Here is a 17,601-nt window from a genome sequence, read left to right as displayed (position 1 = left end):
ATAAAGCATTCATAACACCATATACTGTAGAAAGAACTTTTAATAGTAAAAACATGCATTCAACTGACATATAGGACACTTTCTTCTTTCCCGATGACTTTTCTTTATCTTCTCCTTTATATTATTATTATTTAATAAAATTTTGCATTGGCTGTGTTATTAATATGTTGATCCTGACATCAGTAGACATTAGTACACAGTATTATTTTATCTAAAGGGTCTCTATAAAGCATTCGTAACGGCTTTTAATATTAAAAACATCTATGGTTTTTGTCGTCTTCTTTCTTTTCTTTTTATATTTTAAACTTTGATACGTTTTTTTATTCCGCAATGCCTATATGTTTACTCAGCTATGAGCATGATCGCCGAACCTTCGACACGTATCCTATGCTAATAAAGTAACGTGGTGACATACAGAGCTTAATTACAGACAATCCACATAATATAGCAGTTCTGTAAGCTTCAGTTTTTGTAGATTTCAACTTTGTCTCAAGCAAGAATATGAATGTGTTTGTTATGGGGTTGATTTCATTATAATGAACTAGAATAAACCGGTATTAATGCTGACTCCACCTTTAACCTTAACCTTTGTATCCTTTTGCATTCATTTGCAAGTGAAAGGTCATGTTGTTTTCTTCAGTGTGCTTCAGGTCAAAACGAAAAAAAAAAAAAAACAGGGATGATTTAATATGAGACGTTATTTTAAACAGAATCAACATCAATGGGTTAATATTCTTTACAAAAATGTTACTTTTTAAAAAAGTGCTAAATAAGTATTTAAATGTAAAGTATACCTTTCGATGTGGTTTGAAGACTGTCAGTGATCCAGCTGTCCGGATATTTGTGGTCAGATAATTTTATCACCCTGGTGTCCGAACTGAGAAGAGTCTTGATGTTGGATTCTCAAACCTGATTCATCGATTCAACTCAATTTATTTCTATAGCTTTTTTAACAACAGACATTTTCATTTTTAAACAGCTTTACAGAACACAAGAAAGAGAATAAAAGTTAATATATATCACTAATGGGGACACGGTGGCTTAGTGGTTAGCATGTTCGCCTCACACCTCCAGGGTTGGGGGTTCGATTCCCGCCTCTGCCTTGTGTGTGTGGAGTTTCCTCGGGAGTTTCCTCCGGGTACTCCGGTTTCCTCCCCCGGTCCAAAGACATGCATGGTAGGTTGATTGGCATTTCTGGAAAATTGTCCGTAGTGTGTGAGTGTGTGAGTGAATGAGAGTGTGTGTGTGCCCTGTGATGGGTTGGCACTCCGTCCAGGGTGTATCCTGCCTCGATGCCCGATGACGCCTGAGATACCCCGTGACCCGAGTAATTCGGATAAGCAGTATAAAATGAATGAATGAATGAATGAATGAGTGAATGTATCACTAATGATCAAGCCTGAGGTGATGGTAGTGAGTAAAAACTCCCTGATATGAAATGAGCAAGAAACCTTGAGAGGAACCAGACTCAGAAGTGAACCTCATCCTCATTCGGGTGATAATGGACAGGAAATGATGTAAATGTAAATAATGTCCTTTCTACAACAGTTTGTAGTCGAGTGGAATTGTGCAGCCAAGAGCTCCTGAGCTTATTGTCATTTCTGAGATCATTACAGACTTAACACTAATTCCTCCCTGCTTAAGTCTCAAATGTTCACCGATGGAGACCCGAGAACAAAGAAGCACATCAGTGGTGATGTTCAGAATGTAGTTACATCCTTAATTACTAACTTACTGTATACAAACTTGCCACAAACAGATACAGTATGAAATCTATGGAATTGTTGTTAGGGTGATGTTTGCAGTAAGCAGATGTTTATTTATTGTTTATGAAAGGAGTCGCTAATGTCAGAGCTTTGTAACGTTAACGCTAAAACCGCAACTTTATGTTTTTTGGTAAAACTTTACACTAACAATGCATGAATAAAACTGCACTAAAACTAGCATTAATATTTATTTACATATGTACTAATGATGGGTTAAGTCATGAACTAGTCATGAACTAGTAAAGAAGTGTTAATACCTTAATACCAACCTCACGTTTAATCCTTGCGTGTTAGTTAAATAGAAATAAGCACATAATAAATAAATAAAATCAAACTTATCTATCTAAGACTAAAACACCGGAAAATAATCTTATAGAACTCTAACTTTAATAGATGAATAAATGTTATTGTATTCAATTTCCTCTTGTGAGGAAAGGAGCAGAGCCCTGGGTCCTAGTGCCCACCAGAAACATGTACTAGTTCCACAGTGGGATTGGTTCGAGAATTGGATAGAGAATGACTGAAAACGGGTCGAAACAATATGACCAGTGTTTATTAGTTTATTAGTAAGTCGACATCCGATGAAGAGAACCAATGTAAAATATCCAGTAATCCAGTGTATGCTAATGATATAATGATATTCACATGTTTAATTCATATCCTTTTCTACAGAGCTTGTTTGATTTAGGTTATAATCAAAACTAGTTTTTAGCTTTTATTGTCTTGGAGATTGTCTTATGCTTTTGGTTCCCGTGATTTAAAGAGATTTTGGACCTGAGACCAATCTGTGTCTGGTCTTTTGGATATTATCGACATACACAATTATTCGAATTTTACAGAATTTCACGTGTCTAATAATAAACTTCTTTCACACCAAACTTAAATTTCTTCTCGACCCGATTCATACACTTTTAATTCCTGTTTTTTCTTACACTGCCTGTTTATTAATACATTTCTGTGACTAACAGTACTTAAGGTGCTCTTTTTCTTTACATGAATTCATAAGACTCATGACGTAGTGGAGGTATAGCTGTTCGCTAGTTCGTGATTCCTTCGTGCTTTGAGGAATCATTAGCTTATATACACTTTAAGTACGTATTTATTCAGGTGTTAGTGTAGGATATTTGTGTAAAGTGTTACCATGGTTTTTCACACCCTTTGAATGGGGAGGGATTTTTGGTTTCTCTGAAACAAGACAAGGGGGACACGGTGGCTTAGTGGTTAGCACGTTCGCCTCACACCTCCAGGGTTGGGGGGTCGATTCCCGCCTCCGCCTTGTGTGTGTGGAGTTTGCATGTTCTCCCCGTGCCTCGGGGGTTTCCTCTGGGTACTCCGGTTTCCTCCCCCGGGCCAAAGACATGCATGGTAGGTTGATTGCCATCTCTGGAAAATTGTCCGTAGTGTGTGAGTGAATGGGTTGGCACTGTGAAGGGTATTCTGCCTTGATGACTGATGGTGACTGAGATAGGCACAGTGACCCGAGGTAGTTCGGATAAGTGGTAGAAAATGAATGAATGAATGAATGAATGAATGAATGAATGAATGAATGAAACAAGACAAGCTGCAATTTTGTCTTATTAAATTTTCAAATAGTTTAATGTAAACGTTGATTGCATTAAATACCATCTTACGTGACTTAAATGTATGTAGGGCTTTTTTTTCTGTGTTTTTTTTTTTTTTAGAAAAATTGCATTGACTTCTACATTGTGTGTGTGTGTGTGTGTGTGTGTGTGTGTGTGTGTGTGTGTGTGTGTGTGTAAGAGAGAGAGAGTATATGGTGTGTGTGTGTGTGTGTGTGTTTTGCCATGAGCAGTGTTTTTGTGATTAAATGGGTGAGCATACATGTCACTGTTGTGTTTGCATCTCTCCTCTTTAATTGGCTGCTTCTCTTTCACAGGCTCTGGAAAGCGAGTTTGTTTCGTGTCAGCTGCACCAGTGGATTGACCTTATTTTCGGCTACAAGCAGCGCGGCCCCGAAGCTGTGCGCGCCCTCAATGTCTTTCACCACCTGACCTACGAGGGCTTCGTCAACCTCGACAGCCTCGCCTCTGACCCGCTGTTGCGTGAGGTACATGAACACCATGACATCACTGCTGCACTGACACGCAGTTCTTCAAACTTGTTCTGCTTTGTAGTCATCAATGTGTATTGGTAAGCGTAGTCATGGCAACCGGGTTCAGGCTATTATACAGTATATAAGAGCATGCTTAATAGAATGTCATATTAATATATATAATTAATGAACAGTCCAGATTAGAGAGGAAAAAACATGTTTGCATCTATGTGGTATGTAGTAGCTCAGTGGTGAGGTCTGTAGGCGTTCTAACCCCAGGTCCAGCAAACTGCCACTTTTTGGCCCTTGAGAAGGTCCTTTATCCTCTATTGCTCAGTTGTATAGAAAAGTATATTGCTCTGAATGACGGCATCTGCCAAATGCTATAAATGTATTAACGATAAAATCCTGAATGCATTAACAAACATCATAGCACACCAGTGTTCGATTCTGATTGGTCAGAAGATGTTGTTCTATAATAATGCTTGCCCTAATACATTGTTGTTACTATAGTAACAATTCAAACAGCACTATCGGACAATAATAGGAGTCTCCAGTGTCAGCACTTTGTAAAAGTCAGTACATATTCTTTGAATTTATATGACATCATTATATGTTAAAATAAACATAAAAAAGTAACCTGGTGGAAAAAGATTAAGGCGTTTTGGTTGCATGATGTTTAAAAATCAAACCTTCACTTCAGTTAGTCACAATTTATCTATCGTTTGTTATTTTCCAAAAATGAATCACTCACCATGTCACCACGAAGTAGGCGTTCCTAGTACTGGTTGCCATGGTAATAACGTTAAACAGCGTGGGGTATCTAGGATTTCTTGATGCCAAAATGGAACACGCCGGAGGGAGATTTGGTGTTTGTGTATAAAATCCGGCAGTGTTTATCTGCATCATATCAAACGAGATAAAGGAGAAACAGAGTGCAAATTTTTTACCACAGATCTTTTGACCTCTACTGTCTTCACTTCCATCAGGGTTCCATCGGGTTTTATTTGCATAAAATTAAACTATTTTTAACTTGTGGACACGCCCACATCTAGTCACCAATGATCGTTGTCGCTGATGATGATGGAGGTCTGTGGCACGCATTGAATACGAATGATCTCAGGTGGCTTTGTTGCATTGAGTGGCTGTATGTGAAGTGAATGTAGCATTACTGAACTAACTTAATTTCTGATCCTATTTATTTTGTTTTCTTTGTGTGTATATATTAGCTGGGTTGTTACTGTCATCTCGTGAACATTTCATGTCAATAGCACCTTCGGAAATTTATTAACAGAGAAAAATGGCGATACGTTCAATACTTTTTTACCCGCTTTGTTTAACATCCACAAAGCAAGTTAGCTCCTGTTCTTAATAACGTTATAGCAGACCTGAACATAAGCCTTACTACATACTGTACACTGAAGAAATAGAGTTTGTTATTGAGACTTCGCAAAAATCCTCTATCCTGATCTTCATTTCATTTCATTTTTTATTTTATATCATTTCAATTCGGTGATTTAATATGTACTATCCTGGTAGATTGCAGCAGATTCATCAAGATTTATAAAGAATTTCTCAGTACATTTTTCCATTCATCCTTCCTTCAATCCTTCCAGTGCTACATGCTGAAAAACAGCCCTACACCATGATGTTCCCATCTCCAAACCTCACTGTTGGGACAGTATGGTGTTTTTAGGTTGATGTGCAGTTCCAGTTGACCTCCAAACATGGGGTGTATTATGGCATCCAAAGAGTTCAATTTTGGTCTCATCTGAATAGATTATACTCTCCCAGTATTTCACAGGCTTGTCTAAATGTTCTGCAGCAAACTATATACGAGCATCAGCATTCTTTTTCTTCAGCAATAGAGACTTGTGTGGTGAGCGTGAATACAGGCCAAGGCAGTAAAGTGCATTACTTATTGTTTTCTTTGAAACAATTGTACCTGCTAATTCCAGGTCTTTGGCTCTTAGGCATCACTTCTGATAATTCTTTTCAATTCTCTGTCAGAAATCTTACAAGGAGCATCTGGTCATGGCCGGTTTATGGTGAAATGATGTTCTTTTCCAGATGATGGCCCTAACAGTGCTAACTGGAATATTCAGAAGTTTAGAAATCCTTCTATAACAATGCCATCAGTATGTTTTTTTTTAACAATAAGGTTGTGAAGGTCTTGATAGAGTTCTTTGCTTTTCCCCATCATGAGATGTGTCATGTGCGACACCTTTGGTACTGAGACACCTTTTTTATAGGCCATCAGTTGGGACTGAAGCATCTGATATTAATTTCTACTGACAAGGTGCAGAATTGCTTTCTAATTACTGATAGGTTTCAGATGGTGTTTTGGCTTTCTATGTCTTTTTGCTCCTCTCTTTCTTCATGTGTTTAACACCTTTTGTATGCGTCATTCCATTTTATTACACATAACTTCATTTCTGAACTTATTTGTTTTTGATATATACTATATATAATTTACTGAAATGGTGACGTGTTCAATTAATTCACACCACTACCCTAGAGTAGTCGTAATCTCTTCCTTTCTTGCTTCTTTCTTCACTGTGTTTCATGATCATAATCTCCTTAATCATTTCAAATTGAATATTCTTCTCTCCAATGTCCAAAACGTATGGATCAGCACGATCAATATCCGCAACCCTCTCCGTGAAGTTTGTGTACAGCTTAATTGTGTTAGCGGATGTGATTCAGAGACAGCAGCAGCTGGTAGGCAGAGTGTTTTCCCCTCCGCCACCCGCCGCTCTCTCTCTCTCTCTCTCTCTCTCTCTCTCTCTCTCTCTCTCTCTCTCTCTCGCTCTTGCTCCCTACGATACCCACCATCTGCTGTCTGCAAAACAAGTCATTTATATACTGTCACTTCCAGGACTGCCTTTATTTGTCAAGTGACCACTATGCAAATCACTCACCAACCAGGGGAAATAATTATCAAACAATATGGAGGAAGCTCTGCTTTTTATCATTCCCTGCTATTTTACACACAGTGACAATTATCTTTGTTTCAAGTTGGCTTCCTCGGATTTGAGAGACCTCCACCATCCTGGGTGGAGTGATAAAGAAAGTGAAGGTGATCATCCTTTAAAGACAAGTAACTCACTATTATTTATGCTTGTTATTAGTGAGTTTGTCACAGGGTCAGAAAAGAGGTTCACATTATTATTATTCACATTATTCAGATCATTTGAATTACTGGGATTCTAATATCTATTTTTTTGATTACGTGAACACACACACACACACACACACACACACACACACACACACACACACACACACACACACACACACACACACACACACACACACACATACACATTATATATACACATACATACACATTATGTATACATACATCATAAAAAAAATACATATTAAAATTAATTACACACACATACACACACATATGTTTAGAAATGTTTAGGCTTTTTTTTTTTTTTTTTTTTTTTTAATGTGGGTTTCAAAAGTATTGGCACCCCACAATATCTTTTCTTCCTATTTCTAAGCACTGCCATGAGTATCCAACAGGATGCAATAGTCTTCTAATATATGCTGTAGAATTCTGTCTATATGAAATCACAGACACTGAGATATTAATAAATAAGTGAATTTTCCTGTAGAATTCTATCTCATCTGAAATTCAGGCATGCTTTGGGCAATTTGCATTGACACTGATCCTGTCCTCAGTGTGATGGCCCTCTCAGACACACACAAGTATGAAGCTAGATGTTGCTATCTCTCAGAGTCAGGCTGTGCTTTAGCTCCAGGTTATTGATTCGCTCTCTTCTGACAGGTGCGGCCACGGCCTCAACATTAAGCATCGTAATAATGGCATTAAAATGTCAGGATGTCAAATGGACGGCGATCCCTCAGGCTGCTCTCGCCTCAAAATGGTGCAATATCAAAGATTCGTCAGTGACCGGCTGCAGAAACACAGACTATAACATGAATTCACACATCATAGCAATATTAAAATGACAAGCAGTGTATGTTTCGCATGACTAAAAATCACTCATGGACAAAATATTCACCAGTGGATATCACCTAAAAATATTCTGGTACATGACATGGTGAGAGATAACTCGTGTTAGTTAAACACACATATTACGCTATGCATTGGAGAGCAACGGAAGCCTAGCCAGAAGACTAGCAACATCTTGAGCTAATGCTAATGTACTGGCTTACGAGTACGACTCGTTTCTTTGTCTTTCTCAGATTTAGCCCTCTGTTGGCCTACATTTCAAAGGAATTAAAATCGACATGAGCTTCTCATTTACTTCTTTTGTGAAATTCCTAACTAATTACTCTCTCTCGGTATTCTCCAAAGTATTCATTAGCCCGAGGCTCCCTGGAGTCCACATTAAAAAAAAAAAAATAAATGAAAAGAAAAGAAATATGGTCTGACTTCTGAAGAAATTATATTTAGATTAACGGTTAGGCTTAAAGGAAACAGTTTTCATACTTTCCTTTTATTCTGAGATTATTTTTAGTTTCTACATTTTATAAAAAACGTCTTCTGAAATTGGATTTATGGTTCTTCTTCTTCTTCTTCTTCTTCTTCTTCTTCTTCTTCTTCTTCTTCTTCTTCTTCAAAAAGATTTTCCCATATTGTTTAAATCTACACATCGTGTTCATGCAATAAAATCTAATCTATTAGAATATAACCGAATTAACCCGAGTGAAATAGATCACATTGACTGCTGCATCTTTAGTATCGTTTAAGAATATTCACAATCAATATTCCAATATTAATGTACAGCTTATAATATTAATTGCAATTATTTATTTTGCAAAATGTAGTTATATTTATCTATAATCTGTACATGATGTATTTTGTACAGACTACAAAAATCAACAAATTTTTCCACAAATCCTTTTTTTCTTTCTTTCTTTCTTTTTTTATTTTATTTTATTATTTTTTATTATAAATGAGCAGAGCAAAAAGAAAAAAAACACATTCTTCCAGACTTTTAACAAGAAGTGGATAAAAATAAATTAACTAGGACAAAAAATGTATTGCAAATAAATGGGATTGAGTTAAGATGATACTTGAGTAAGTTTAAACCTGGTCATACTTTTTAGTTTAAGTTTAAAAGTAAAAAAAAAAAGATTCTAATTAAAAAAGCAATGTTAACTATTAAATGTTTAGGTATTTAATGACAACTTTTCTTTACAATTTGTTACACCTCATCAAGTTTTTTTTATTATTAATATTTTTCTTGAATTGTAAACATCAGCTGAGATTTATATGCAGCTTATTCTCAAAGATGATTGGTTGTCATATCCATACGAATGGGAATGGATTGAACGAATATGAAATGAATTAATAATTATATTAAACGCACAGAAATGCTGAGACTAGTAGACAGGCCAAGAGAAAGGAAAAAGGGAGGAACAGGAAATCGCAGGTAGTATATAAAAAACAAACTTAAATAGTAGGATTTTTTTTTCTACAAATAAGTCTTTTTTTTTGATTTGCATATATAATACGATTTTAATTTGCAGAGATATAACAATTGCGCCATCGTTTTGCTTTTATTTTCTGTAATTATCGTGCTGTAGTGATGATTATATCACTGTATAGTCCCTGGATGCTTGTAAAAAAAAGCATTTAGTACGGGGCTGTGTTTTATTTCACACTGTTTTCGGTGAAATTCGCCTTTAGTGTTTAATGTGTTTAATGTCTTAGCAGGTTATTATGCATAAATAGCTGCGTATGAGATCGTCGTGTATCATCAAGAAACAAAGCTTGTTTTTCATAAAGATTTATTTCTGGCTGATCATTTTATTCTAAATGCCAGTTCTAAATTTGTGGATTTGACCCTGGCCAAACACTGAGAAACAACTGAATGAATGAATGAATGAATGAATGAATGAATGAATGAATGAATGAATGAATGAATACACTTATTCAGGTCTAAAAACTCACTCCAAACTCCCAAAGGTTAGTACGAATATGAACATGCAGATTATTGTGGATGCTCGGGACTGCACTGAAATATACCCATCCATGCACTTTTCTGTAAAATGAAGGCATGGACATCTGACATCATACGCTGCTGTTCATAAGTTCGAGATCACTTGGAAAAGTCCTTGTTTTTCTGGTTAGAATCATTTTGTGTCGTTCTATAAAGATAGTAGTTCACAGCATGACAACATACTGTAAGTTCTTACCATGAAAAGAAAGATACTTGTAAACACTCCCACAACTCCTGATGCTCAAGATACTAAACTAACCTAAAGTTGGCCGTTCTCCTTGCTGCCTTAGTCAGTACAGCAGATTTCAGCTGTGCTAGCACGATTGTTTTCTTTTAGTAGTCAGTAATGTCCAAGTGATCCCAAACTTTTTAACAAATGCTGTATATCGTTCTTCCCTGTATATTGTAGCATTACAATTTTCCTTCACTGAAACTAATGCCCCTTTTCCACCAAAAAGAACCGGGTGCTTGTTCAGAGCTAGTGCTGGTTCAAAGTCCACTGGTGAACCTTCTAAGAACCAGTTTGCCTTTCCACCGGCTAGAGAGCCATCACAGAGCCGAGTCTGATGTCACTGTATACGTCTCATGTTTCCCAGGGCAGCAACGTTAGCGCAGCAGCGGCAAACACAAACACAACAACAACAATGGCGGATGTTGCTTTACTGCTAATGCTCATGGCTTTGTGAACCTACACTGGCATCCAAACGCGGCGAATCCAACGTGTACGTGCAGCTCCGTGTAATCTGTATAAACGGAGGTTGTAATTGAGAAAGTACATAACATTATTTTATCATTAACACAGAAAAAGTTAGCCTTAGCATGTAGCTACCTACTATCATGTGTGCTGATAAGTGATTATATCGCGGTAAAGTAAAAGTGTATTAAAAATTAGTAAACTTTAGGTACATTATCAAATGCGCTAACAGTAGCTCCGCCCACAGCCCCTGACACAAGCGGTTCTTAAGTCTAGACCAGCAACGTTTTGGTGCTACTTAAGAACCACTTTTCCTGGTTCAGAGCCGGTGCTTTGGCTGTCAAAAAAGAAAGAACTGGTTCTAAATTAGGCTCCGAACCAGCACTCAAACTGCCTCGGTGGTAAAGGGGCATAAGAGGCTCAAACCCTGTTCCAGAATGACAATGACCCTGTGCACAAAGCACCGAGCTCCATGAAGACATGGTTTATGAAGGTTAGAGTGGAAGTTCTGGAGTGTCCTGCACTGAGCCCCGTCTTTGACTCGACCCCACAGAACATCTTTGGGATGAAATGGAACACCTCCTCGCTTCTACAACATCCATGTCTGATTTCACTAATGATCCTGAAGCTGAATGAACACAAATTCCCACCTGCTCCCACATTTAGTGCAAAGCCTTTACAGAAGAATGGAGTTTATTATAACAGACGGAACAAATCTGAAATTGGATGTTTGAAAATATAAAACGTACTGTATGGTCAGGTGTACACATACTTTTAGGCATATAGTGTTGACTCGAGATCCACCACGACCATAATCAGCATAAATCTCTCACTCACTCACTCACTCACTCACTCACTCACTCACTCACTCACTCACTCACTCATTTTCTACCGCTTTATACGAACTACCTCGGGTCACGGGGAGCCTGTGCCTATCTCAGGAGTCATCGGGCATCAAGGCAGGATACACCCTGGACGGAGTGCCAACCCATCACAGGGTACACACACACTCTCATTCACTCACGCACTACGGACAATTTTTTCCAGAGATGCCAATCAACCTACCATGCATGTCTTTGGACCGGGGGAGGAAACCGGAGTACCCGGAGGAAAGGTGTGAAGTGAGGTGTGAGGCGAACGCGCTACCCACTAAGCCACGGTGCCCCCCCCTCCCCCCCCAAACATATACCATAAAAGCACGAAGTGAATATGCTTAGTTTATAAGCATGGCAATATGTACAGTATATGCGTACACACACACACACACACACACACACAAACGCACGCACACACACACACACACACACACACACACACACACACACACACACACACACACACACACACACACACACACACACACACACACACACACACAGATGCTATATAAACATTTTCCAGAGTTCCTGTGAATGATTAAGTGCAAGATCCATGAGCAAGCATCTCTGTCTGGCAGGTTTTCATGTCAACATTTAGGTCAAGATGTTTAGAGATTCCATGCCAACTTTACATAAGACACGATGGTAGAAGTGTGGCCAGTAAACCTAACGCCCTTTTTGTGGTTGTTGTCATAAACTGTGTCTTAAATCGCATACTATGTCCTTATACATAGAGGTACTTACTTGACTGATTCTTCATTCCCCAGGAGAAAAGAAAGGCAGGGATCAAAAAGCCAGAGTGGGCAATTAAGAGGCACCAGTCCACCTATTATATTATGTTTTGAGGTGGGAAGAAACCAGAGAACCTGAAGAAAATCCACAAGAGCATGAGAGAACATGTGAAACTCCACACAGAGAAACCCAAGCTCAGGATTGAACGCTAACCGCTGGACCGTCGTATCACCTCCTGCCACATGTTGTATACTTAGAAAGTAAATATATGATGATGGTGAAGACCGAGAAGATTAGAACATTTGGTTTATATGCAACTTGAGAGGTCTTTGTTTAAATTCCAACACTAACCATTTTACAGGAGAATTGGTTTCATAATAGGTGTTTATACTCATAAATGGTTTCGAATATGATTAGAAAACATGTGTGATTTGAGACACAGGTAAAGTCTGCTACTAATGCTAAGTTATGCGGGATACATGTGGAAACCATCATATATGCATACGTATACTTAAAAAAAAAAGCTCTGGGGTATGCATTCATACAGTATGCATGAAGCAAGAGGTCTTTCAAATGCTAACAAACAGCAGCTTAACATGGATTAATGTAATTAACTGCGAGTGAAGGGTTCCAGATTCCCATCGGTGATAGAGTCCGTTTTAATCCCTGTAAAGGTGCGATGATCAGAGTATTGGCATGTCGGATGGTCCGAAGGGATGTGTCCTACAGATAACCTCCAGCACCACTTTAGTTTTAGTTCTCACCCTCCAGAGGTGATGCTGTACATTCAGACAGCCTGGAGAAAGAAGAGTTTCTCATCGTGTTAAATTGCAAGATTGAACCCAGAAAACATCTGCTTCTTTTCAGGATAATTGGCATATTTGGCACAATTTCCCTTGACATTGATCTCATTGTTGCTACAGTTATTCACACGTGGATGTTTTATCATTGGCTCCCATGCTGTCTCCTAAGCAAAAAAAAAATGTGTAGATGTTTTCCATTGCTCTCAATTTCTGGGCCACGATTGCTAGCAATTTTGAATGTGACTCTTTGCAGAAATTCCTGTCTCTGTTTTTCTCTCTATCCTCATGACTGTGCTGTCTGGCAGGAACACAGTGATGCGTTCCACATGGCTGTCTGTTTCTCAGATCTTTGGATCAGATTACTTTATTTGAGCAGACGTCATGACCCCTGTTCCTGAGCCTAACCTAAAATAGCTATAATGCGAGTCGGTTGTTACTTGATGGACTGCGGTGTAAAGCAGCGCTGACTGACGTTTAATGGTTGCCAAATGTGTTAGAAGCGGCTCTGGCAAAGATTGCAAAAGAGTCCAGTAGTGCAGAGGTCAGACCTGTGATGAGGCATGATGAAGAATCATATGGCCGTGTTGGAATGACATGACCAAGTTTGGGCAGTTTTCCATACTTATTTTCTACAGGTAGCCTCATCGGTTTTTTATTATTTGTACCGTTGAAAATTTATCTAAAAAACCATACAAGTGGCTTATAAAATAATAAAATGCAGATGACAGTCAGATAATAACCCATAGAACATGCTCGTTTTGGCTGTCTGATCCGAACTGATCCAATATCCCACCCCCATTGGTATATGGTTTTAATAATGCAAATAAAACAAGCATAGAAAATTGCTATTCAAATGGGGTTTGTTTTTCATAAACCGAGTACAAATTCATTGGTAATTGTTTGATGCAGCAAATTTTTCCGTGAGGAGATTTAACATTTATTTAACATTTTTGGATGCTGACGCCGTTAGTTTTTAACATGGGAAAAAGTTTTGTCCTAATAACTTCAAGACTGAGAGATCAAAAATAGATTCTGCCGATGCAATGGCTGTGTTGCAGACGTTCCACAAAATGAAATGCAAAAGTAACTGTGATTCGTCTCACTCGTAGCATTACATTCATCGTTTGTCTGTTTGCGATGTCGTTCCATTGTCATGTCTCTGTTTACAGGAAAACGTGAGTTAACTTGACAATTGCGAAGAAACTAAGAACTTAAATGAAAACTGAAATTGAAATTTTGAAGTAAAAAAATTGCAAAAAACAACAATAATAATAATTTAAAAAGTGATTTTTAATTCATTGTAAAAATTGCACAACAGTTATTAATGAATGAATGAATGAATGAATGAATGAATAAATAAATAAATAAATAAACAAACAAACAAATTAATTTTTTTTAAATGGGGGACACGGTGGCTTAGTGTTTAGCACGTTTGCCTCATACCTCCAGGGTTGGGGGTTCGATTCCCGCCTCCGCCTTGTGTGTATGGAGTTTGCATGTTCTCCCCGTGCCTCGGGGGTTTCCTCCAGGTACTACGGTTTCCTCCCCCGGTCCAAAGACATGCATGGTAGGTTGATTGGCATCTCTGGAAAATTGTCCGTAGTGTGTGAGTGTGTGTGAGTGAATGAGAGTGTGTGTGTGCCCTGCGATGGGTTGGCACTCCTTTCAGGGTGTATCCTGCCTCGATGCCCGATGACGCCTGAGATAAGCACAGGCTCCCTGTGACCCGAGAAGTTCGGATAAGCGGTAGAAAATGAATGAATGAATGAATGAATGAATGAATGAATGAATGAATGAAATTGCAGTATGCAAATATCCATTGCAGTAAGCAGTGGGTCATAATTTTAAAAAATGGCATAAAAACAGAATGTGTTTGTTTATTTGTTTGTTTGTTTGTTTGTTTGTTTGTTTGTTTGTTTTTCATTTCTGGAAGATAAAACTTGGACCCTATAGTAAAATTGCTTTGCAAGAATTCCAACTTCTTATTTGATTCTTATTTGATAAGATAAGAAAGTCATTTTTAACTCATTGTAAAAATTGCACAACAACTTTATAATTGAACATTTTAATTAAAATTTAATTAAAATTATTTTACATTATGGTTAGGATTAAAATCAATTAGTCTCAATTTTTTAACCAAAACGAAACCAGAAATAAATCTCATGAGGGAAATTGAGACACAAACATGCTAGCACTGCTAGACCTGCACTTTTTAGCATAATAACGCCATATTTAGCAAGACTAACATTTAGCTTCTAGACTATTCTACTATATCTACTCTTTCATTGATTTCACTGATTAATAGGATTGCTTAAGGTATTTCTGCAGTTCATGTATGCTCGATAGGGTACAGAAATGCAGGTCGGCATTTTTTTTTCTTTCATTTTTACTCACCTGCCACATTTGACTTATTTTCTTTGTCTGGAACTCTGACAGATGCATGACACTATACATCGGTTATTGATAGCGTGTGCTACGGGAGCGTGTGGCCATGTCAGTGTACGCATGTGCCACCATGTTTGCTAGTGTTGACAGACACCTACAAGACCCCCGGTTGATGGAAGAGTCCCATCCATCAGCTCTCGCCACGTGAAGCCTCCCTCTCAGTCTAGTTGAACAGCTCACACTCTGTGTGCCATGTCAACATAAACCCGTACTTGTTGGCTACGTCTCATCGTCCTCTGCATCACCACTGATTCATTTGTCACATCGCGCTTCGACTTTTTCTCTGCTACAATGGATAGAGCTAGTATTAAATCCGCCATGCTAGAGCGGTAAACTAGATCAATTTTTTTTCCGTAGCATGTGATTCATTAAGTCTCATTAATAACGATCATATGATCATTTATTTATTTAGTAAACAATTCGATTTAATTCAATATTTTACTTTCAGTTGTATAATATACATTTCCACATTTCATGTCTTCTTGTCAAAAAAGAATTATAAGCTTGTCAGAAAAATCCCACTCCGCAGTAACACTTTTAGACAACTATCCCTCCCTCCTGTGGAGCTGCTACATTCATTTCTGGCTGCAAAAATTGTCTGGTGACCATATGAAATAAAAATGACGCTAACATTTTCTCTCAAGCTATATTTATAATATGCTATAAAATTTTAACCATCTATATGAAAGTGACGTGACATAGGGCTAAGTACAGTGACCCATGCTCAGAATTTGTTCTCTGCATTTGACCCATCCAAAGTGCACACACACAGCAGTGAACACACACCCGGAGCAGTGGGCAGCCATTTATACTGCGGCGCCCGGGGAGCAGTTGGGGGGTTCGGTGCCTTGCTCAAGGGCACCTCAGTCGTGGCCGGCCCGAGACTCGACCCCACAACCTTAGGATTACGATGACTTGCCCACCGACACTATGTCATTATAATTATAAACATAGGAAAATGTCATAAAGCATCATTACATGCCATTATAGCTAGGTTCTTCTGCATAGGTCCTGTTGTTGTTGTTGTTGTTGTTGTTGTTGTTGTTGTTGTTGTTGTTGTTTCAAATTAAGAACAGATTAATTACAAAAAACACAACAAGGACACACACACACACACACACACACTTACACATGGCACCTACTGTACTTAACCTTGGAGTGACAGGAAGCTACTTAAACAGAGGACAAAGCAAGACAAAAACACTCATTTGTAACTTTTATTTGTTTGTTTGTTTGTTTGTTTGTTTGTTTGTTTGTTTGTTTAATGATTCATTAATTCATTTTTGTATTTGTTTGTTTGCTTTTAACATAATTTCCGTATTTCTTCTCCGTATTATATAAAAATACATTTTGGAATTCGATTTGAGTAATAAAACATAATAAAAATTCTAATTGCTTACTAATATTTCAGAAGTGTTAACCAATTACTTACAAATAAGCATGTGGCATTATAATGAGTAGTTAAAAAGTTATCAAGGAATTGTTTAGAGCGCATTATCAGAGCTTTTTGAAGTACTGTTAGAGTTTTATTTACAAGGAGACGTTAGTGACTTTTAAAGACTTTTAAAATAAGTTGTACAATCAGATGATACCATAGAAATTGTACATACAGTCAAATGATTTAGCAATTTTACCACTAGGTTATTTTTGTGTATCATCAGAACAAGAACAAACAGTACTTTTCTCCTTTGTACTGTTTGAAAGGACCAAAACATCATAAACAATGGATTTTAAAAAAGATTTAAACTAAATGTCAGCAGTAATACTGTACATAACTGCTCTGCAATATAAATTCTCTCTTTCAACCTTAACGTCAAACAGATATATTCGAGTTGGCATTCCAGGCTGTTATAAATTCCTGATACTTCCTTTTTGACTAGTGGTATGTATTTTTCAGCTGCTATGAGCTCATGTGGTGAGAGATCGGGTGACTACGGGGCCAGTTTATTATGCAAAGATCATCATACGTTATGTCGTAGTTATGTTGATAAAATGGACAAAAATTGAAGGGTTTGTATGTAACGTCTACAGCGTGATAAAAGTCTCGCACTTTTGGGAAACTTTACTTTCTGTCAATGAGACTTGTCACTGTGTTAGTCTCTAAAGTCTGTACACTATATGGCCATGTCATATAGTTTGTGGATACCTGACATTTAAAGCATTTAGCACACTTACATTTCTCTTATTTATACAGCTGTACAGTTGAAGGTTGACCCTTTTAGACCTGTATTATGGTCCAATGA

At 37.7% G+C, this 17,601-nt stretch overlaps 1 protein-coding gene across 7 annotated transcripts in view; it reads left to right on the top strand.

Moving 5' to 3' along the window:
• nbeab (neurobeachin b) overlaps nucleotides 1-17,601 on the top strand; it is a 417,880-nt gene that overhangs the window by 380,031 nt on the left and 20,248 nt on the right. For all 7 annotated transcript variants that reach the window (XM_047820677.1, XM_047820673.1, XM_047820672.1 and 4 more), the window contains one exon: nucleotides 3,664-3,834. In XM_047820677.1, the coding sequence (XP_047676633.1) occupies nucleotides 3,664-3,834 (171 nt within the window). The remainder of the gene's footprint in view (nucleotides 1-3,663; nucleotides 3,835-17,601) is intronic.

This window comes from Tachysurus fulvidraco, chromosome 11 (assembly GCF_022655615.1).
Source record: "Tachysurus fulvidraco isolate hzauxx_2018 chromosome 11, HZAU_PFXX_2.0, whole genome shotgun sequence".
Classification (NCBI taxonomy): Eukaryota; Metazoa; Chordata; class Actinopteri; order Siluriformes; family Bagridae; genus Tachysurus; species Tachysurus fulvidraco.
This window is presented reverse-complemented; position numbering and strand designations above follow the sequence as displayed.